General features: G+C 40.6%; 1 protein-coding gene across 2 annotated transcripts in view; it reads right to left on the reverse strand.

The window, feature by feature from the left end:
* Window positions 1-24,071, reverse strand: part of LOC143988096 (CD109 antigen-like) — a 249,191-nt gene that overhangs the window by 88,488 nt on the left and 136,632 nt on the right. For both annotated transcript variants that reach the window (XM_077487378.1, XM_077487379.1), the window contains 5 exons: window positions 16,739-16,810; window positions 15,335-15,395; window positions 13,913-14,033; window positions 11,007-11,124; window positions 1,983-2,096 (listed from right to left, as the gene is read on the reverse strand). In XM_077487378.1, coding sequence (XP_077343504.1) covers window positions 1,983-2,096; window positions 11,007-11,124; window positions 13,913-14,033; window positions 15,335-15,395; window positions 16,739-16,810 — 486 coding nt within the window. The remainder of the gene's footprint in view (window positions 1-1,982; window positions 2,097-11,006; window positions 11,125-13,912; window positions 14,034-15,334; window positions 15,396-16,738; window positions 16,811-24,071) is intronic.

Below are 24,071 nucleotides of genomic sequence, written 5' to 3' on the forward strand. Positions count from 1 at the left end.
GCATGCTGGAAAATCCCTATGACCAATCATTGAGTCGCTCCCATAACCATGAAGAAGAGCTAGCCCGAAGGAAGCAACTCTTAATTTTTCAGAAACATTGAATAGTAATTTGGTACTAGGCGATTATCACTACAATTATTTATGTCTATGGTTCAAGAAAGGACACTCAGACAAAGGTTTTAATTCAAAGTTAATTCTTTGGGCTTATTTGCAGGACGTTGCAAGTTACATGGTAAAAAAATAATTTCACTAGTGTGTGGTAAGGACGAGTTTTGTCTTCACTATTGGAATTGAATGTGTGTGCATGCACACAAGATCTACCCAGGGCCATCTTTAATATTGATTGGACCCTGGGCGACAATTTTCTTTGGGCATCCCCGCATGAAATTTCGCTCTTCACCTGCTTTGAGACTTACATTAAATAGCAGCTAAACTCAGTTTAGTTTAGCAGATAAGGCAGCAATTGTGATAGATTGCTATAGGTTACAGAATAACATTACCACTCACTGATTAGTTGCTAGATGTTACTGCACATCATCACAGCTCACCCATTGATTACTGGGGCTCGGAGCAGTGAGATCAGTGGCAGATGTGGTGGTGGGAGGGGGGTGGAATGGTATTAAATGAAAGTGCAGGGGGGGAGGTGTGATCATTGGCAGTGCTGGGGGATACCGCCCACATCAGGTTTGCTGCTCCTCACCTCTATGGTGGTCAGGGAGCTCTTCTCCCTCCTGGGCTCTTGCTTCACCCTGCTCCAGCCGCTACTGGTCCAGGGATCCCCATGACAAGGGGCAGCTGCTTTGGGCCCCTTAACAATGACTGGGTCCTGAGCAGCTGCCCCTTTTGCTCTGTGTTAAAGACAGCCCTGGATCTACCTCAAACACCATCTTCTTTAAAACCTAATTTTAGTTCATTTGTTTTTAGTTTTGAATAGAGTGAGAAGAGCTAAAATTACTGTTGGGTTTTTAGCTCTGTTCTCTCACTACCTATTCTGGTAATATCTGTACAACAAACTGGAGATGCAGCCATCACCAGGACTGGAAGTTGTAGATATCAAGAAAAACATTGGCTTCTCCAAAAAATGTTTGTCTGTTTTCTGCTTCCGAAATATGTTTTATGATCTACAAACCTCCTCTTTCTTATGTAATGGAGATGAGGCGGGGGGGGGGGGGACATTTGTAGTCTACATCAGGATAGAAACCCAGGGTGACAATACAACTCCTCCATGGATACAGTACAGTAAGTGTTGTCACTCTAGTAAAATAAATGTGTTTCTGGCAGGATCCCCAGGTAAAAATAAAGAAAAAAGCCAAGGAAAAAAAAACAAACAAATGCTGCCTCCTCACCAAGGGACTGGTAAACTGTAATATTTCCATATTTGGCTTTTGGGTTTAGATATGTTTCCCAAATATTTGTAGTTATAGTGTGAGGTGCCTATGAGAATTTAGTTTTATTTCTCTCACGATATAAAAGAGCTTTGGGACCTGAACTTCTAAAGTGTGAATAGGCACTACAGTGAAGTACAGTGAGCTTTTTTTGCTTTATAGCAGAAAGTAAACTAAAGTGTATGTGTTAATTTCAGACATCCAATCAAGCAAAAAAAAAAAAGTATTTTTTTTTTTTTCTTCAAATTCCCTTGTTCAATGAAAATGTTGGATGTTTGAACACAGATTCACTTCAACTCACTTTCCATTAAAGCAAATAAAGATCACTCAACTTCACTGCAATTCATACTATAAGAAACCTATTCTTCAGAACCAAAGGACAGGTTACTAATGTATTGTATGATATGTTGTCACAATGTGGTTACTAAGAAAAACCGGGGTTGCAGCACTAAATAACTGAGGTAATGATATGCCCCCTGTTACAATATGTTTACATGTATAAATAAAATTTTTAAAAAACAAACTGGCCTGAACACAACTGGTTATTGTTTTCAACTGCATGTCTGCACATGGAACTAAACCATTTCTACTGTTTACCTCGGTATCTTCTTCCAAATAGTTGAAGACAACAACTTCCAAAACAAATTGTTCTCCTCTGGTGACATAACTGGGAAGATTCAGGGAAACAAAAAATGGCTGAAAGGATTCCAGCTGAAAATACAACAATTCAAGTGTAAGTAAAAGTGTGCAGTTGTGCACATGAGTTAATAAAGAAATGTCAAAAACAGTTTTACTGATATGTTTAAAACTGGCTTAATTGGCTTCTCCCTTAACCTAGTTTAATTTGTAGATCTTGCTTCGCGATGTCTGATGTGGAAACAGTGAATTCTGGAATTGACACATGAAAGCAATGTACAAAACACAGACAAATGCTGGACCCATCTAAAACATTTTTGTTGTTAGGTCATCTATGAAAACCGGTAATAAATCCTGAACTGTTAAACGCACTTTAACATGTTTACACTGTCTGAAAACAGTGCTTAACTAGAACATGTACAAATGAGCTTTAAAATAAATAGAATTTAAAGGAGTTTTCTAGAGAAATAAACTTGACCCCTTCTGGAGATTGCTTGACATTGAGACCTTCATCATACTGGATTAAAGATGGTTATACAGAGGAGCAGACTGTCACACAGTGTGGACAATTTTGCAACTATTTTTGTTGAATACATGTTTGTATGAAGAAAGAAACATAGTAGAAAATTCAGAAGGGCTGAACTAATTTAATCCACCATTCTGTCCTACTACAATATAGAATAAAAAACTGTCATGTGTGTAGCACCCTCCCAGAGTAGAATGCTAGGTAAATCTTGTTTTTGGCTCCTTCTGTAATCAAGGGAGTAGAAATTACTTGCTTTGGTCTGCTCATGGTTTCACAGGCTGGGAGTGTGATTGTTCCCCCCTGTTTCTGGAAGAAGTTTCCAGAGTTTAGGGTGAAAAATTCAAATAACTGATCTAAATAGTTATCATGCCTTGGCCAATTCCTGGGGAGGTGTTCTCAGAAGGTGTTCTGGGAGGTGGTAAAGAGTCTGGAGCTCTGGGGAGACTGCTTTTTTCCCCTATCAGGGAAGGTTCAAAGAGCGTCAGGGAACTGCTTACCCCTAAGACATCCTATGAACTGAGTTGGTGTTCTACAGTGTCCCAGCTGTGGCAGGGCTAGAGACATGGGAATAATCTCAAGCTGAATCCAGGATTCTCTACAAGGGTATTGGGTCTGGACAGGGAGCGTCTTAATCAGTGGACCATTTCTGGAGTAAAGACCCTAACTCACCTACTTTTGACTGTGCAGCTCCTTACTTGCCTCATGGTCTTCAGCTGTGAGCCTTATGCCGCGTACACACGATCGAATTGTCTGGCGGACTTGGTCCGGCAAATGCCTAAGAGACTTGCCTCATGGTCTTCAGCTGTGAGCCTTATGCCGCGTACACACGATCGAATTGTCTGGCGGACTTGGTCCGGCAAATAATCCGGCAAACAATCTGACGGACTTTATAATGAACAGACTTGGCCACACACGGACACTCCAAAAGTCCGGCGATTTCTAATGCGATGACATACAGCACGTACGACAGGACTAGAAAAAGGAAGTTCAATAGGCAGTAGCCAATAGCTTCCTTCTCGTACTTGCTTCAGAGCATGCGTCATTCTTAGTCCGCCGGACTAGCACACTGACGAACGGATTGTCAAGTTTTGAGTCAAAACTACTTTCTGAGTTCGCCGGACTTTTACGATGAAAAAGTCCGCTGGAGCTCACACATGATCGAATTGTCCGGTGTACTGTGGTCCGGCGGACCAAGTCCGCCGGACAATTCGATCATGTGTACGCGGCATTAGAGTGTCCCCATATCCACAAAGAGAAGAGTGTCCTCTGATCAATGTTACTGAGCATTCTGGAGTATCCCATACCCCAACCCCTCTCCTGTTACAAGTTCTACAAGCAATTAAATATAAATAATAATATAAAAATGTGTTATAATAATAATAATAATCATAATACATTACAAAAAGCCAACTCTTAGACTGTTTATTGGAACAGGATTGAATGAACTGTTGCTTGGGGGACCTGTGGCTTTTGTACTGTTTGGGGAAAAAAACTGTCAATATCAGCGGCCCATAGCACTACATGTGGTATTCTCCCAAAGACAACAATGCATGATTGCCAGACTGGCATTGAGCAGTGGATGTGAAAGTCAGAAAAATAGGGGCTAATGTTAGGGTTTGATACTCTTTAAACAATTCAATTCTGGCCCAAAAGTTAAAACATAATGACACGTTAAAGCTAATTAAGGTTGAGTAACTGGGGTAAGCCTAGTCACTTTGCTAAGTGAATTCTCACTGTGCCAAGGAATTTTCATACTTTGTAAATGAGGTAATACTGACGTCTATTATCCGATCATGTGCAAGCAAAATTTCTGTTATTCCTTTTTTTTTATGATTGTGTGTTTGTTGCAAAGTGAATTTTTATCACATTTACTAAAGTGAAAATTATCTTACAAAGTAAAAATTCACTTTGTAACGTGAACAGGATCTACTCCTTTAGTAAATCAGCACAATGAAGGAGCCACAATTCAACATTTCACCATGAATGGTTCAAAATACAAGCTTTCATCTGCAGGTGCTTATAGTGAATTGAAAGCTGCAATGACAGCAATAACTTGCTCCATAGTTGAAGGGCCATTCTAGCACACTAAACTGCAATACACAGAGGGCCAAAAGGAAATGTGTGCTAAATCTCAAAGTATTAAGACAGCCATTCCAATCTAACAAATACATAAGTTGCTATTATGCTCCCCCATGTTTATTCTAGCTTCTCTTTACCAGGGTTCCAGGTGTAGACAATGAGCATGCACTAATGATCTGTACATGAAAATAGATGTAGGATTATGATCATCTTTACATATGGATGAATTGGTGCACAGAAAAACTGACTAGGGGTTTTTCGCTATCCAGCTTGCTGATTGCAATATTTAATTCTGCTCCCAAAGTTAGAAGTTGTTTATTTTTGGGCACAGAGCCCTGGTCTTTCCAATACTGTGCTTGTTAATATTGTAAACTCTCAAGTGGGGTCCATCTTAAGTTCACAGTGCATAAGACAGTGCTGTTAAATGTCTGTATTTAGAGGGATGATGAGGCTTGCAGAATAACTTTTACAAACGTGATATTCTGCTGTCATTCACAAATAGGGATAAGCTTCAAGTTGCCAAACATAAGTTTGAAACTCAGCCATGACCATATTTGGCCAATGATATTACCTAGAAGCCAAATTGTTTACATAGAGAAGCTGGTAAAGATCTATCATTTGTGACGGAATTAGTGCCAGAGTCAACATCGCCACACATCACTCATTATGATTGATTTGGAAATATATCACTGAAAGATAAGATCAATGTTGGATTTACCTCACTGTAATTTCATTGAAAAAAAAAAATCACAGTATGATTATTTTTATTTACTTATTTTTTTGTGAATGATTAACAAGGTGTACTATGTTCCCTATGCTCATTTGTGTGGAGTGGGGAGGGGGTATCTGGCATGCCCTTTCTTCTAAAAGGGGCTTTCAGATTTCCATAAGTCCTTTTAGGGGAAAGGATATGGGCATGAGGACCATGTCCTTTCACCATGAGGAAAGGTACTTTCCAAGAGGGGAAAAAGGAAGCTTCACTGCCCCTCCCTTGCACGGTACCCTTCCAGTGTTTAAGCCATGTGGCCTGGTAAGGCTTGAGGGGACCTAAATAGGGATCCTTTATACATTTTTGGGGGGGGACCTAGCCATCAATCGAGATGATTGTTACCCAATTATATTGACCCTCTGAGTAGCCATGTGGCCCCCTGTTACCACTTACAGCGCTAAGGTGCTCTGGTAGATCCGATGTCTTACAGCAATATAAGGGTGCAGGCTGTCTTATGCTTAATCCAGAAATCAGTGGAGAAGGTGGGAATGAGAGATGCCAAAAACCACTAGCTCTACAGGTGAAGAGAAATGTAAATGTCCTCAGCCAAAGGCTCCTCCTGAGCCCAGGCTCTCAAGCATTTTGCCCCACCCAACAGGGCTTAATCATATGATTAAGCCCTGATCGGAGGGGCAAAATGTATCAGGGGCTGGGCTCAGGAGGAGCTTGTGACTGTTTGCATTTCTCTTCACCTGTTGAGCTAATAGTGTGTGATGTCTCTCATTCCCTCATACCCCTGGTATCCCTGTTGCAAAAGACAGATCTCCACCAGCTTCTGTATGTAAACTAGCTGGTGGGGATTCTACGTAACATAACGTGACGTAATTGACTATGTTCACAACCATATTTGATCAATGATGTTACCCAACATCCCCGACAGCTTGCTTACAAATGGAAGCTGGTGAGAATGTCATTTAGCGACAGTAGTGTTATTGATACTAAATGACAGATCCATGGCCGCTGTTTGTAAACAAATAATATATATTGTGCTGCATTTAAAACTTTGTGTACAGATTTAGGCTCGGTTCACACAGGGGGCGACACGACTTGCCGCGCCGCGACCGGACAAGTCGCCCCCGTTCTGTACTACGGAACCGTTCTAAGAGGAGCGACTGGAGTCGCTCCGACTTAGAAAAAAGGTTCCTGTACTACTTTTGGGCGACCTCGGGCGACTTGCATTGACTTCTATACAGAAGTCGTTTGCAAGTCGCCGCTGAGGTCGCGGCAGGTCGCGGCGCGGCAAGTCGTGTCGCCCCCTGTGTGAACCGAGCCTTAGGGATTCCACAGACAGGTTCATTTTTGCATCCATTAAAATGCACATTTTAGGTCTAAAGATTACGGTATTTAAAACCTCCAAACCATTATACATTATTTGAAAGCAGTGAAACTTGAGAATAAAATAGCAGTAGTTGCATTTTCACAATGTCACATAAAAATAGCTCAGCTGTGTATTAAAACCATATTTTTTGTAAAAAAAATACAGTAAAAATGATTTAGTGCACAAAAATACAATATATTACCACATTTTTGGTAAAATATTAAAAAAACAAGGTTGCATCAAGTAGACAGATACCAAGCCTTAACATTTCATGTGACTGATGTGGCAACAATCTACAGTCCCCAAAATGATATATAGGTAACACTTTCAAAGCCTTTACAGCTTTTCAATTACATTTTAACAGAAAATGATGGCTCTGTAATTATTGCTATTAACCTGGCATGAGCAGCGATATCTAATATGTGTATATAGCAATTCTTGTTGCTGCTAGAATCTGTGCTTCATCTTGTGTGTTACAAGGCGCTACAGTCTTTAATATAATGCAGCATATGATGTCAGAACTTTAAGGGCACCATTACACGGGTATTAAATGCTCCATAGCCGAAACGTGTCAACATATAGCCTATACCTGTGTACCCATGTAACAAATAAAGTATTGTTTATTTAAGGGCATCTGAGTTTGCCAGCCTTCCTGATTCAAGAATTTTACATGGGTGTGCATATCTAAGATATTTGTGCCTCCCACACACCAACCTTGACAGCCATCAACATGCATTTGTATATATGTTTGGCCTGTTGATACACAGACCTGAACTGCCATACGATTTGCCCCACAGTAACCTCCTTTCACCATAGTGACAATCATCAGTGAGCGATTGATAATTTGTCAGCCCTGTCACCCACTCAGGTACCAAGATCTGCCAGGTGCTCATGTGAGTCTCTTGAGTTTCCAGAACAGCAGAAAACAGGTATTGTTTAATTCTGGAGGTTCAGAAGGAGAGCCAGAACTTTTGCCTCCACATACCTTGCAATCTTGTGCTTCCCACTTTAAGCTACCCTTATGAGGGAGCTCACCTACTTCACACCCTAACTGTCAGTGAGAGTATACTGTGCACTTTATTTGGACTCTTTTTATAAACACTTGAGCTCCTTTCTGACCAGGGCAATTTTGCTATTTGGCACAGCACTACTTCAACTGGTAATTGCGTGGTCATGCAAAGCTGTACCCAAACAAAATGTATATCTTTTTTTACACAAGCATTCTTTTGGTGGTATTTGATCACCCCTGGGTTTTTTATTTTTTGCCACAAGTTTTTGGAAAATTAAAAAAAATTTTTTTACAGAAAGTTGTCACCTAAATAATATATTTCTCACACGTGCCATGGGTATATGTGGACTAACACCCCAGAACACATCCTGCTACTTCTCCCAAGTATGGGGATACCACATGTGAGAGACCTAGCCATGTACAGGCCCCCAAAATTCAATGACCACCTTCAGGCTTTCAATGGGCGTACAAATACTTCCCCCCCCCCAAAAAAAAATTCTCTTTTTATAAAGTAGACTACCCAATGAATTTGCATTTTTTTGTGACAAGGTTTTGAAAAGGAAAAAAAATATGTTTTTGTTTTCTTTCTTCATTTTCCAAAAACTGGTGGCAAAAAATAAAATCTTCCATGCCTCTCAGCAACTACCTATGGGTGTCTACTTTCCAAAAAGGGTTAATTTTGGGGGTGTTTTAACTGTCCTGGCATTTTATGCCCAACATTAGGAGCTTATGCCACACTCACTCCTCTAACCACTTAAAGACCAAGCCTTTTCTGACACTTTTTGTTTACACGATGGATGCTGCAATTTTTTATGTCACGCAGTATTTGCACAGCGGTTTTCAAATGCACCTACATTTGATAAAATTCGTAGATTATACTAGCATGTCCATGATGCAGCACGTGCAAAACATAGTGGTTTAGTTCTGTTCCTGGACATATTAAAAGCCTTTGACACTGTGAGCTGGCCTTTCCTATGGGAAGCTATAGCACGGATGGGTATCGGCCCATACTTTATTCAATGGGTTTGATTACTATACGCAGACCCGAGGGCCAGAGTCCTCACAAATAATGATATCTCTGCACCCTTTTCTTTTAAGAGGGGTACTCGGCAGGGGTGCCCTCTCTCTCCACTTCTGTTCGCAGTGGACATTGAGCAACTGACTCTGGCGGTGCGGCAGACGTCTGAGATCGGGGCATCCGATCTGGCCCACTGAAATAGAAGATCTCACTACGCGGATGATGCCTGGTATACTTGGATGGTAAGGAGAGCTCTTTTACTAAATTATTACAGGTTGTGGAGGAGTTTGGTGTGGTCTCGGGGCTTCGGTGGGCTGGGACAAATCCCAGGCCTTTGCTATTGGTCCCCCCTCTCCTTATGAATATTTACAGAGGTCAAATATCCAACTAACATCCTCCTTTAAGTACTTCGGTATTCAAATACATACTGACCTCTCTAGATATGAAGAACTCAATGTCGCCCCTATAGCTAATCAGATGACGGATACATTCCGTACCTAGTTGTCATTGCCCGTTAATCTAATTGGTCGCATAAATATATTTTAAATGGTTTTTTAACCAAAATTCCTTTATTGTTTTAGGGCTTCCCCGTTTTTTTTTCACAAATATGGTTGCCAACCTCTTATAGCCAGGTCCTACTCTACCTGCAAGCAGCAAAGGCAGTGGGCGTCCTAGCTTGCCCAAACTTAAGATATTATTTCCTCATCTCCCAGCTCACCTATATCCATGACTGGCTGCACTCTGACCCCCAAATTCCCACCACTGCCTTCCTTTTGACCTTATTTGAACCTCCTACTTCATTGAGGGATGAATTGCATAGATCAAGGAGGTCTGGAGGCTCCAGATTCTCCCCTGTTGATATTTGCTTTATGGCTTGGAGGGAGGGGGTAAAACGCTGACACTGTCCTCACCAGATATCTCGCCACATGCTCCCCTGTGGTGGAATCCAAATATTCCTGAGCTCTTTGGCCACCCGGACTCGACGTGGTGGGCCCTTTCTGGCATTACACACCTTTTTCATATAATTGAGGAGAATACCCTACTATCTTTTGAAACACAGCCCTTGTACACACAGTTGGACATTCCGATGGAAAATGTCCGATCAGACCTTGTTGTCGGATAATCCGACCGTGTGTGGGCTCCATTGGACTGTTTCCGTCGGAATATCCGACCGACAAAGTTTGAGAGCTTGGCTATAAAATTTTCTGACAACATGATCTGATCGGACCTGTGATGTTAGAACCATATGGTACCATCATCATATGGTAGAAACCATAAAATGCCCATAAAATTACCACATTTTAGAAAGAAAACACCCCAAAGTATTTTCTAAGAGCCATGGGGAGTCTTTTGAAGATTTCATTTTTTTTGCCACAAGTTTTTGGATGCAGAATGAAAGTGAAAAAAAAATGTTTACACAATGTTGGCATATTCCTCAAATACAGCTTGGACATAGAATTACAAACTCAAACACATTCTGCTACTTTTTCTGAGTATGGTGATACCACATGTTTGAGACTTTTTTATTGTGTTGAGAATTATAGACATTTTATCTTGTGTACCACACAAATAAACCAATTGTATCAAAACCAATGTACTATATGAGTGCCCTGGGAATATACCTTAGTGTAGCATCACTGTTTCCAAAAGCCAACCAAGCCTAGCCTACTGGTATGTGCCTGCCCCCAGGAATGCCATTTTCAATGAACAGGAAAGACAAGAGTCAAAAGAAAGGACAAGCAAAAGCGTACTTGTTGTTCCAGGAGTGTAGTTGCCCATGGGGGGTGGTTGGGGCTATCAACAAGAAATGTGGTGAATAAACAGGCCAATCAGGAACACTCTTTCTAGCTACACTGTTCTGGTAACACTGTGGTTGGTGCGGTGGTGACTGGTGAACTGTGCCTGGCTGTACTATTAGGACTTATTTACACTTTGTGGTTGAGCTGAAGTTTTACCACCCTTCAATCACTACCCCCTTTAGCTGCAGAGGCAGTGGCTGGGGGTGTACATATGCCATGGCTGTGATATTTTGCCTCGCAACTGTGGCAAAAATGATACCCCCTTTACGCTCGCCGATCATGACCCATTCAAGTGAATAGGGTTGCTTGCACAGGGTTTAAGGGGTTAAAGCAGGTGTTGAGGAGGGCAATCCAATACCATTATGCAGAAATTGTGGTATGAGCTGGCCCTCAATTAAATGCTAAACACCCTGACATATTGTAGTTGCCACACAGACATGACCATTTCCTGTGGAGAAGGAGAATACCTGCACAGGAGACTCTAAAATTCCAAACCCCAAATTCTCAGAAATCACAAATGCATTTGTTATCCAAGTAGTGATGGTATCGGGTAGGACAGTACTTATTTCCAGTTCTGTGTCACTCCTGAAAAAGAAAAATAATGCTACACTGTTCTATCTTTGAAAAAAAGCATGATCATTTTATAACATTCCTATACATTCCTCATGTTGCACCCCTTATTTCAAATGCCATGCTGTATATTCCTTATGACAGCCAGTTTTTTCTGCCATGCTGTACATTCTCTTTTTCTCACTGCCCCATTCCAAATACCATTCTATGCCCTTGAACACACGGTCGGACATTCCGATGGAAATTGTCTGATCGGACCGTGTTGTCGAATAATCCGACCGTGTGTGGGCTGCATCTGACTTTTTCCATCGGAATGTCCGACCAACAAAGTTTGAGAGCTGGATATAAAATATTCCGACAACATGATCCGATCGGACTTTGTCTTATTGTTTGTAGAGAATTCCGATCGGGAAAAGTGCCACGCATGCTCAGATCAAATTACGAGACCAAAGCTATTGGCTACTAGCCGCAAAGTAGTCCCATCGCAACGAATGAACGTCATCACGTTCCAAACGAGCGGATTTTCCGACAACTTTGTCCGACCGTGTGTATGCAACACCAGTTTTGGACAAAATCCGTCGGAAAAAATCTGAGGGATTTTGTTGTCAGAATGTCCGACCGTGTGTTCAAGGGCTAAATCTTAATGCCTCAATCCATATGCCATACTGTACATTCCCTATGCCACAATGCATCATACCATTTTTCATGCACATTCCTTATTCTACAACACATCATTCCATATAGTATGCTGTACTTTTCAGATTTTGCAATGCCTCATTCTGTATAACTTTCTGTACATTCCTTATTCTTCACCACCTCATTCTATTTGCCATGCTTCATGCTCCCCCTTCCTCAATGTCTCATTCAATGTGCTATGCTGTATTGTCCCTATTTCTACTGTATCCACCTATATACCATTAATATGTTCTGCAATGTCTCATTTCATATACCAAGCTGAACATTCCCAATTCCATAAGCTATGTTGTATGTTCTATATACTACAATATCTCACTCTATATGCCATGCTATTCCGCAACACCTCATTCCACAATGGCTCATTTAAAGTGATTGTAAAGTCTAGTTTTTTTGTATGAAAATAACAAACATGTTATACTTACCTGCTCTGTGAAATGGTTTTGCACAGAGCAGCCCAAATCCTCCTCTTCTTGGGTCCCTTTTCAGTGCTCCTGGCTTCTCCTTCCTGTCGAGTGCCCCCACAGCAAGCAGCTTGCTATGGAGGGCACCCGAGCCAAGCTGCAGCTCAGTGTGTCCATTCTGACACAGAGCCACAGTTTAGCCCCGCCCTTCTCCCTCCTGATTGGCTAACTGACTTGGATTGACAGTAGCAGGAGCCAATGGTGCCGCTGCTGTGTCTCAGCCAAACAGAAGATAGTCTGAATGGCCAAGGCACTCGTGCAACATCTGGAAAGAGATGGGATTTAGGTAAGTATTTGGGGGGCTGAGGGGGTCTGCTGCACACATGTTTCTTATCTTAATGCATATAATGCATAAAGATAAAAAAAAAAGACTTTCTGCCTTTACAACCACTTTAAGATTAGTTGTATATTTTATATGTGTGGCATGCTATACATTCCCTGTTTTACAATGTCGTATTCTGTATTCTGTGTTGTACACAATCATATCCTTTTCAATCCTTCATCACCTGCCATGGCAATTAGAGTCTTGTACAATTTTTTGGGGTTTTTTTTTGTTCAGGGGCCCATTCATTTTTTTTGTTTTGGTGTCCTATGATTTCTCGTTACTGAAGCTCAATTTTAACAACAATGCATTCTAACATGTAGGACATGTTCAGTTTTCATTGTATGCCGATTCCTTATATTGTTTCTTTTTCATGTGCTGCTAACATCAAACTCTATAAAGACTATTGAAAATTCCCTCTTTCCCCCAGCACAACTGTAGCATTTACCAATCTTTTGTCATATGCATGGAAATTGCTGAAAGACAAAAATGATTTTGCATATGTACACTTGCCATTGTGTGAGCAGGTTGTGGGTTTAACCGGTTTTAACCAGTTTTCCCGAGTGTGGTTCGGGGTTAAATTTCAGTATCCTTAGCGGTAACCCCCGAGCAACACTCGGGATTGCATCTCAGGATCTTGGTGCAGTGTATTTACCTTGCCCCCAGGATCCTGTGGGCTGTGTCCTCCAGCCTGATGCCTCTGTGTGCCAGGCTCCGTTCCCTGTGAGCGTTGAGATGCCCAGTGGCAATTTAAAAAAATAGAAAAATCATAATACATACAGTACACTGTAATCTTACAGATTACATTACTGTATGAAATAATTTTACCTCTTGTCCCTAGTGGTTTGTCCAGTGCACTGTAGTACATATACTGTTCTTTCTGCCTAGAAACTGGAGATTGTCCATAGCAACTAAAAAGTGTATCTTTATGTCAAAAGTGGTTTTAGACCAGCTAAAAAACAGTGATAGTAAATTAGAACACTTGCAGAATTGTGCAAGAGTGAATTGTGGGGAAATGTATTTTATTATTATTATATTATTATTTTTTATAATTATTTATAGTTATTTATTATATTATAATTTATGATTTTTTGTTTAAAACTTTATCATACCTGGAATATCTACTAGACTCTTATTTGGACAGATTTAAGTGTGTTATTGCTAAGAATTACAGGCCTGCAATATAAAACGCCAAACTTCTGTGCAAAACAATTGTACCGCTTTGAGATGCAAAAATCTGACATAAACATACTGCCAGGGTGGCTACTACATATATAAGTTTGATAATATGTAATATAGCAAGATCAGTGTCACATTATATTACCCCATATTAATATTCTTCCAGATCCATGTCTCAGGAAAATAAGATCTGACACGTGGTCCACCAAAATCAGAATGCCACGCTGGCAGGAAGTCCTCTGTTGGATCATAATTTACTTTAACCACTGCAACAAGAAATGAATGCCTTTTACAGATAAGCAAACCACTTCAAAATGCTAGTGTTAGTGGGAATGGTATTGTGTTTACTACACCTGGAGATGTGTTGCAGAGATTTTCCATTTTTATGCAATAAAGAAACATTCAAATGAAACCATACAAACTGACAACGATTCTTATAATACAATTGGGCATGCGAGCAGTTTTAGAAATACACGTTTTTTTTTTATCTGTGTTGCTTATTTTATTACTTGTGATAATTTTTAGTGTATATGTAATTACTGAAATATCCTGTTTCTCATGAATCTGTAAAGCCTCGTATACACAATGAGAATATCAGACAAATTATAGTCTTTTTTTTTTTGCATGTTAGTCTCATATCGACAATTAAGAGGTTACTTAAGTTATAAAAATTCTCGTATGACAGAGCACAACTTCAGAAGTGATGTAATGTGTTGCAGTGGCGTCGCTAGGGGGTGGCTTTTGGGGCTATAGCCCTGAATCTGGGGCCCAGAGTCTCTGCAGGGGTCCCCAAGGGGAGGGGAGGCTCTTTGGGGACCCTTATGTAAGTGGGGGGCTCTCTGGGGACCCTTATGTAAGTGGGGGGCTCTCTGGGGATATATACACACACACACATGTATATTACTGTATATGCATGTGTATGCCCACCCAAGCGTATGACTTTCTTTACTACGCTGCTATGGGCTCTAGCCCCAGATCTTTTGTAGACCTAGCAACGCCCCTGATGTGCTGTATTGTATTGTAATGTATCATGTAGTTTATGAGCATGCGTGGGCTTGTTCTTCCGATTTTTTTTTTCAGACGAATACTGCACTGATTAAATGAAAATCGTAGGATCTGGTATCGTAAGAGAACAATATTTCTGTCTGTCAGATAATTTTGCATGCACTGTCATGATCGGCTCTCGAAAGCTGTGTACTAATGATCAGATTATCAGAGAATTGCTTTGAAAGTGGTATTTTTCTTCAGAATTTTCTGATCGCATGTACTAGGCTCAGATCTTTTTTTTACCACTACCAGGTTTCTTAAGGTTAGGCAATGGTTATAGTAAATGCATCATCCCCATTGCTTTCGTTGCTCTCATCAGATGCAGGGAACCCAAGGGACCCTTTCTCAAGTTTACTTAACGGAAGAAGGAAGTCAGATGAAGCAGCAATGTCAAAGATATGAATTTGTATAATTGTTAATTATAGTCCTAAAATAAATAATTAGCAAATTGTACATTTCTAAGGAAAAATGTAGAACTACATTTATCAACTGTCAGTATTATTTGAACAAATGTACTTACATATATCATATGCATCTTCCATTTCAAGGATGGCGTCAGTGAGTACACCAATATTGCATCTCTATGATATGAAAAAGTTCTGAAGAGGTTATCTTTAAATCATATATATATATATATATATATATATATATATCTCTTACAAAGCATTAAAGCTTAACTGTAGGTTAGAATGAATGCAAGGACACAAGCAGACAAATTGCACATAACATGTGGTGCTTTTCTCAGTTTTGAATGATATGGAGAAGAATTTACATGGTTGTAAAGGCAGGAGGTTTTTTACTTTAATGCAATCTCTGCATTAGGTTAAAAAAAAAACTTGTGTGTTCAGCCCCCCTCTGCCCATACTTACCTAAGCCCGACCTTAATTCAGCACTCTCTCTTTCCTCAATGGACAAGGAGGAAGCAGCAGAATCCATTGGCCTGTGAGGAGAGAGCGGGGGGTGGGGCCAAACTTTCCCCTGTGTGTGTAAATAGATACACAGAGCCAGCTCAGGATTACACATACATAAGTTTCCCCATAGCTAGTGACTTGCTATGGGGGTACTCAGAAAATGGGAGGAGCCCGGAGCACCAGCTGGGGACCCCAGCAGAAGAGGATTGGGCTGTTATGTGCAAAAGACATTACATGGAGCAGGTAAGTATAACATGTTTGTTATTTGAGGGAAAAAATACCTTTACAATAATTTTACCATTAGCTAGATTTTAACTTGAAAAGAACAAAGAAAAGCTAACTTTTTTCCACATTACTAAAAGTATATTTTTGTTTTGTTTTTGTCAATGCCCCCTATAGAGAGTTTTCCCATAACTTAGGAAAATACCCCCAATAAACACACATACACCAGTAAAAAACTATTCTATTCAAATCGAAGTAAAAAACAAAAAAATTTAGGCTGGAATAGGGTTTTAAATCCTGTTTTTCAGCGTGATTGGTTCCATTCACTATTACTATATATCTATGATCAAACGTTAAATAAACATAAGTAAGCAACAACTGTAGTGCCCATAAAAAGTAGGAGCATGTACTTTCTCAAAGGCTGGTATGGATTTTATTACACAGAAAGGTCTGATATTGCTCCACTTCACAGTTGGGAACCTTCTACAACTGATCATGGGTTTTTGCTATGCTATATGGGTTTCTGTGACCTACAATAGTTACAAATAACTGTTTCAATGTGTGATTATTAGTTTGTTAATTTATTAAATACATGTTTATATAAGCAGTTCATATTTAACCCTGAGTATTAAAGCCACACATGAGGCTACAAACAATATATCTCATTAAAACCGTCACAAAAACATGAGAAATAGTCTCATAGTATAATTTAGATTCTCTGTGATTAATTTGACCTAGGATCTCTCTCCCTCACAGACTATTGAGCAACACCTAAATGATTTAATAATTACCTCAAAGACTTGGTGTGGATTAGTGATACGGCTTGGATGAATGGTGCTGTAATGTCTCAAATCTTCTGATATCTGGGAGAGAATAAAAAGAAGAAATTAACGCATTTAACCACTTGCTTACAGAGGCATTCCAAAGGTCTCCAGCGCCCTTGGCGAGAATCTTCATTAAAGGGGTTGTAAAGGTAAAAGTTTTTTTCACCTTGATGCATTCTATGCATTAAGTTGACAAAACATCTGACAATACCTGCCCCCCCAGCCCCCCCGTTTTACTTACCTGACTCCTCGAAAGTCCCGTGCTTGCCCCCAACATCCTCAGCCTGGCCGTTGATTGGTTACAGTGGATGGATTGAAAGCAGCTCTACTGTCAAATCACATCCAATGCCCGCAAGCACTCCACACCATGCCAGGGAGCTCGCATGAAGGTGAGAAGCCGAGACAGCCGCCGAGGGACCCCAGAAGACCAGATTCAGGGCTACTCTGTGCAAAACGAGCTGCACAATGGAGGTCAGTATAACATGTTTGTTATTTAAAAAAAAAAAAAATAATTACCTTTACAACTAGTTAGAATATCAGTTTGTTTTTTTACATCAATTTACTTTCATTTTTAATTGTCTGGATATCCATTAAAGATTCTTCACCATATTTTTGGTAAAAAAAATCCAAATAAGTGTATTTTTATAGGTTTGCGCAAAAGTTATTGAGTCTACAAACTATGGGAAAGATTTAGGTCATTTTTTTTACTGCAATTTTTAGCGGGACTGCGACATTGCGATGGACAGATCGGACACCTAACTGACATTTTTGACACTTGGGGGGGACCAGTGACATTACTGCAGTAATCAGTGCTAAAAATATGCACTGTTACTGTAATACTGACACTGGCAGGGAAGGGGTTTAACACCAGGGGCGATCAAAGGGTTAAATGTGTGGGGGTGTCAATAGAAAGTTAACTACACCGAGATCAGTTTGCATATCGCAGTGCGATCTGTCAGTTTGGACAGGAATCGGATCGAATAGCCCAGCAGCAAGCAGCAGTGCCTGTGCTGAAGACAGTGACTGAAGATTAAAGAACACTGCCTATTGGCCTGCGCACCTGGCAGGCACTGGTTTTGCCAACCGCTTGATATGCCCCTGCTTGCTTATTGGGCACCTAAACCCCCCTCCTGCCCAGACCAATTTTCAGCTTTTAGTGCTGTCACTATTTGAATGACAATTGCGCGGTCATAAAACACTGTACCCAAATTAAATTTTTATAATTTTTTTCCCACAAATAGAGCTTTCTTTTGGTGGTATTTCATCACCTCTGGGTTTTTTTTTTTTTGTTGAAAAAAATTAAAAAAGATATAAAAAAAAAATACAAAACCATTTTATATTGTGTTAATAAATTTTGCAAACAGGTAATTTTTCTCCTTCATTGATGTATGCCGATGAGGCTGCACAGATGAGCACTGATAGGCGGCACTGATGAGGCGGCACTGGTGGGCACTGAGAGGTGGCACTGATAGGCATTGATAGGTGGCACTAAAGGGCACTAATAGGTGGCACTGATAGGTGGCAGTGATGGGCACTGATCAGCACTGGTAGGTGACACTGGTAAGCAGCACTGCTAGGTGGCACTGATTGGCACCACTGGTGGGCATTGATAGGTGCCACTAATGTACTAGTAGGCACTGATTGGTGGGCACTGATTGGGCACATATGAGGCAGCTTCGCCTCTGCCTCTTTGGGACCAATGTCCCTTCAACAGAAGCCGGTGATCTGCTTTTTTTCTCCTCATGCTGTCAGCGTGAGAAGAAAAAAAAATGATTACCAATCTTCTGTTTACATCACGTGATCAGCTGTCATTGACTGACAGCTAATCATGTTGTAAGGGTCGTGATCTCCGATCCTCCGATCTGTTTTCATCCAAGACTCATTGACTCACAGGGGGTGTGGTCAGCTTGCAAAGAGGAGGACATCTATTAACGCCCTCCTGGCAAAGCAGATCCGCGGTCTAGCCGTCATTGGGCTATAGCGTGAATCTGAAGGAGTTAATGCTATTTAAGTGATATTAACCCCAAAACCAAAAGATTTAATATATTGCAGATTAGCAAGCATTAGATGTGGTGACTGCATTTGCGTTCCTTTTTTCGGCTCCCCCCCCCCTGCTTTCATCTGGAGATCTGGCCAGTAACATCCACCCTGTCTTAGGGTGCCTACACTCTGGATGCAGGAGCAACAGAGACACCTTTGGACAGCAGCATTGTCAGTCTTTGGGGTGGGTAGTGTTAGCTGTACTAGCAAATTTAGATACACTAACACACTCAAGCCAAACTCCAGCTAACACTTTTTAAGCAGTTACAGCAACAGTTTTGTGTTACTCCCTCTCTCTGTAGCTAGGAGATACTCTTTGTAGCTAGTCCCCTCCTCTTTTCAGCGTATCTTTAGTTTCTGAGCATGCATAATTGCTGGAGCTACACATACTATGATTTTCTTTACGTTTATCTGTGTACCCTTTATGAAGAAGAGAGACATCAACATGTTCTGCTGTATATGTAAAGTAAAACTTTATATCTTTTTAATTTGATTTTAAATGGATACTTGATAATAAAGTCCTTAAAAAGGTTTTTTTGCTTATCTAGCACTGTAAAAACCCTGTATACGTTGAAATTTGATTATATAATTAAAGGGATGTGGGTGCCATTTCTTAGCCCTTGTACACACGGTCGGAGATTCCGACAACCAAATCTGTCGGATTTTGTCTGACGGATTTTGTCCGAAACTGTTGCATACACACGGTCGGACAAAGTTGACGGAAAATCCGACGTGATGACGTTATTTCGTTACGACGGGACTACGTTCATGCTAGTAGCCAATAGCTTTGGTGTAGGAATTTGATCTGAGCATGCGTGGCACTTTGTCCAATCGGAATTCTCTACACATGATCGGAGTATGTCTGATCGGAGCATTTTGACGGAAAAGTTTACCAACAAGTTGGAAAACTTGGTCCGTCGGATACTCCGACAGAAACAGTCCGATGTAGACCACACACAGTCGGAAAATATCCGACAAAACGGTCCGATCGGACACATTCTGTCTGAATCTCCGACCATGTGTACAAGGGCTTAGACAGGAAAGAAAGCGGCGCCTTCTAAGCGTAGTAAGTAAAAAGTTCTTTAATGGGTTCAGTGTATAAAAGTGGCAAATACACTCACAAACATATGATGGAACCGAGCATATAACATAGGAATCATCCGCGCTTGTCCGGGAGGAGCAGGCTATGACCGGTGTATGCCATGAGACAATCCTCTCTAGCGACTGCAGAGATGAATGCTGTGGTATCCAGGGAAGAGGATCTGTGGACACCGGAACGTATCGCTGTGATGTCGTCACTTCCGGGTGCAAGGTCATCAGGAGTGTGCGTGCGTTTGAAGCATGCATGCTTCTTCCTCAAGCTCTAATAGGGCCATCTTAGAAAAAGGTATGTATTATACTAGACTGAGTGTCACCTGATTGGCTGGGAGATAACACAGGACTTAGCTAAAAAACGAACCGTGCATTTTGCTGGAAATCAGACCATAAATATCCCAATAAAAACTGACATTAAAGTGGTTGTAAACCCTCCCCCACAACTTTGTCCCATGTAGCTCAGCATATAAAACCCTAATGCACACTGCTTTTAGATATCTCCTTACTTGCTTAGTATTGTTGTAATCCTTGTTGTTCTGTAGAATGAAGTCACTGAGCATGCCCAGATCTCCCCTGATTTAAGGCACACTCTCTATGTCTTATCTATCTGTTATCAGGACTTCCTACAGCACAATGCTGAACTCTGCTAATCACTCAGAGCTTCCTCCTACACACCACGTGACCATGTGACCTCACATACAGTCTAAACTTGGCCATTACTGCAGTCTTATTAGCTGAAGCTGATAAGTCTGACAAAGGGAAACATTAGACATCGGCACAAGTAAATACTATGAAATAAACAAGTAAGCTATGAACAGGGAAGCAGGGTTGCCATAGAAACATTGGATTGAGAAGGAGGCTTGGTTAACAGTACAGGAAGTGCTCAATGTAAGGGCGGAAATACACTCTACTCTTTACTCAGAAAACAATACTTAAGATGGCGCTGCCTAACCCCTGGAAACAAGATTTTTAAAGTTTCTTATAATGGACTAAATAAAAAGAAGCATCAGAGTGGGAGAGTTTACTTCCTCTTTAACACACTGATATGAGTGTTAAAAGGACAATTATTACACACAAGTAACTAAAAATGGATCTAAAATATCATAAAAGAAGGAGGAGAAGATGGGGCTGCTAAAATACTGGGGAGGAAGCAGTAAGTATTCTCACGGGCCACTCTATCCATGGCCATGAACATATACAGGACAGGGAAAAATGTGAAAATAACCAAAAGTTAATATAACTGAACAGAAAATTTAAAAAAATTTGTAAAATGAAGGGATAGTGCATACAGACTGGTACTTACACAAAAATGGGACGGCTAGATCAAATACACAAATCCATTAGATTGGCAATTATGCCTTGGTCAGCTCACACACACGTGCACACACGTGTATATGCACGTGCATGCACACTGTGGTGCATGCGCACCTACGCAGACATGCCAATAGAAAAATTAACCATGCATAAGCTTATTGTTAAGAAAACAATTGAGATGAGTTGATTGACAAAAAAATCAATCTATCATCGATTACTGTATTATAAGGATAGGGGGAGGATATAAAGGTTTAACCATTATATTAAATATATGTGTATACACCTTATGGTTAAGAGCAGTGAACTGGAGTTATAATAAAATATTAATTTCTATGCCTTCCTTCAAGGCCCCCAGGCGAAAGACTGTCCAGAGTGAAAATCCAATAATTTTCCCTTTCGCCTAACCTCTTGCACCATTCTGCTTTAGGGAGCTGCTTGGGGGTGGCCTCTATGACCCATACACGCAGTCCTTCGGAGGACTGTTGGTGAAATTCCTTAAAGTGCCTTGCGACACTATATTTGTCCAACCCTTTTTCTACAAAGTTTCGGTGCTCACCGAACCCTTTGCGGAGGGTCCGAATAGTGCGGCCTACATAGAATAGGCCGCAGGGGTATGTTAGGCAATACATGACGTACTCGGAAGAGCAGGTGCACCCCACCCAGAGTGCGCTTAATTCACCCTATTCGGGTACCATTTCTTGCCTTTGTGCATTATCTCCTGATCCAGTAATAAATCATGTTTTAAACATAGGAGCACTTGCCTAGTAATCCCTGTATGCACTGTATGGTCTGCGTTCAGGAACAACTCTCCCATGAGCAGAACATGTGTCTTAGACTTTCTCCCTTTCTCCTCTTTCCTTCTTCTGGGGTTTTCAACATAACAACCCAGAGACAGGAAGTGCATATGTACTATATTTACAGCATTCACAAATACAGAGAGTAGATGGCAGCAGAGCCATGTTGATAAACTATGTAATTCACATCTCTCATTTTAGTAAAAATCTCAAAATGGCCTTGCCATCTGGCAGGAACTTACTTTCCACTATGGGAATCAGCACCGCCACTTGATTACCCATTTGGAAGTTCTTTACTTTAGCAGACCTATTTTAAACCCAACATTGTGCCTCTCAGACCTTTTCCAGATGTTCTCTGTCCAGTGTCATTAGATTTGCTATTCTGTCTTGCATTTGGGAGACATCTAACACACTCTTGTGCAGGTAGGGTTGCCACTTTTTCTTCAAGCTAAATCCAAACACTTTAGCAGTGCATGGCATTTTTTTTGTAGTATACACTATAGAATTTTAAAAGACCTGGGACAGCTTTTGATGCCCCAAGGAGCATGTGGCATTGAACAGTAGGTGTAGCCAAATTAACAGGGGGAGGGGCTTAAAGGGGCATTGTTAAAAAAACAAAAGCATTATTGTACTCAAAAAAATATGCTTAGATTAACAAAAAAAACTATTTTTTTGCAGATCTCTCACTGTATCTGTGTGCCTGTACTTCCTACGGGCAAGCATATACAACCTGACAAGAAGCATGAATGAACTACCACAGCGCTCCACAGCTCCATTTTTTTATCTGATCCAGTAGCAATATTGTGCACCGACCCTGGGGATAGCCTGAGAAAGGAGCACGCATGCTCCAAAAGCGTTCCACGCCCGATGGTCCTGACAGTGATGTCACCCGTGCTTCTGAGTATCCGTGAGCACCGTTGTGTCCTCTGGGAGCCACCAGTGAGGCCGGATCCAAGGCAGCCCCTAAAACTAGAGATACAAAGTGCTCTACCTGGGACAGAGCGGAAGATCTCATTATACACATGCCGGTTTTAATCACTCTTGTGAGTGTTATTCTAATGTTTCTAATAATAACATTTGTTTCTGCTACACTTGGATGGCACTGCTTTTTGTCTTTCTCCACATTCCAGAATCCCTTCTAGCTGCTCTTCAAGCCAGCAGCCACTAAGGATAGTTTTATGTTTCTCCCCACATGGATTCACTATTTCAGTAGACTAAATATATACATATATATACTAAGTCACAATAATTATTTATCTTTTTTATAATTTATATAAGCCCCATCTGAAGTGCCCCATGTAATTCTGTTAGTCTTTTGGTTCTTACTGCGCTGTATAACATGCTTTAAGGGAACAGGATCCATTTTTTTTTTAGGTTAACAAACACTGGCATGGGTACTCACAAAGGGCAGCTTTTACTCATTTAATTAACCTGTCTGCCAAAAGAGTAAAAAACTGTTTTTGTAACTGCTTAACCACTTCAGCCCCAAAAGGATTTACCCCCTTCCCGACCAGAGCATTTTTTGTGATTCGGCACAGCATCGATTTAGCTGACAATTGCGCAATCGTGCGATGTTGTACCCAAGCGAAATTGATCTCCTTTTTTCCCACAAATAGAGCTTTCTTTTGGTGGTATTTGATCACCTCTGCGGTTTTTATTTTTTTGCGATATAAACAAAAAAGTGCAACAATTTTGGAAAAAGGCAATATCTTTAACTTTTTGCTATAATAAATACCCCCAAAAAATATATTAAAAAAAATTTCTTCCACAGTTTAGGCCAATATGTATTCTTCTACATATTTTGGTAAAAAAAAAAAAAACGCTATAATTCTATATGAATTGGTTTGCGCAAAAGTTATAGTGTTTACAAAATAGGGGATATATTTATGGCATTTTTATTATTATTATTTTTTTTTACTAGTAATGGCGGCGATCTGAAATTTTTATCGTGACTGCCACATTGCTGGACATCGGACACTTTTGACACTATTTTGGGACCAGTGACATTTACCGTATATACTCGAGTATAGGCCGACCCGAATATAAGCCGAGGTCCC

The sequence above is a fragment of the Lithobates pipiens genome, unplaced genomic scaffold (genome assembly GCF_037356315.1).
Source record: "Lithobates pipiens isolate NorthernLeopardFrog02 unplaced genomic scaffold, aLitPip1_a1.2 Scaffold_18, whole genome shotgun sequence".
Classification (NCBI taxonomy): domain Eukaryota; kingdom Metazoa; phylum Chordata; class Amphibia; order Anura; family Ranidae; genus Lithobates; species Lithobates pipiens.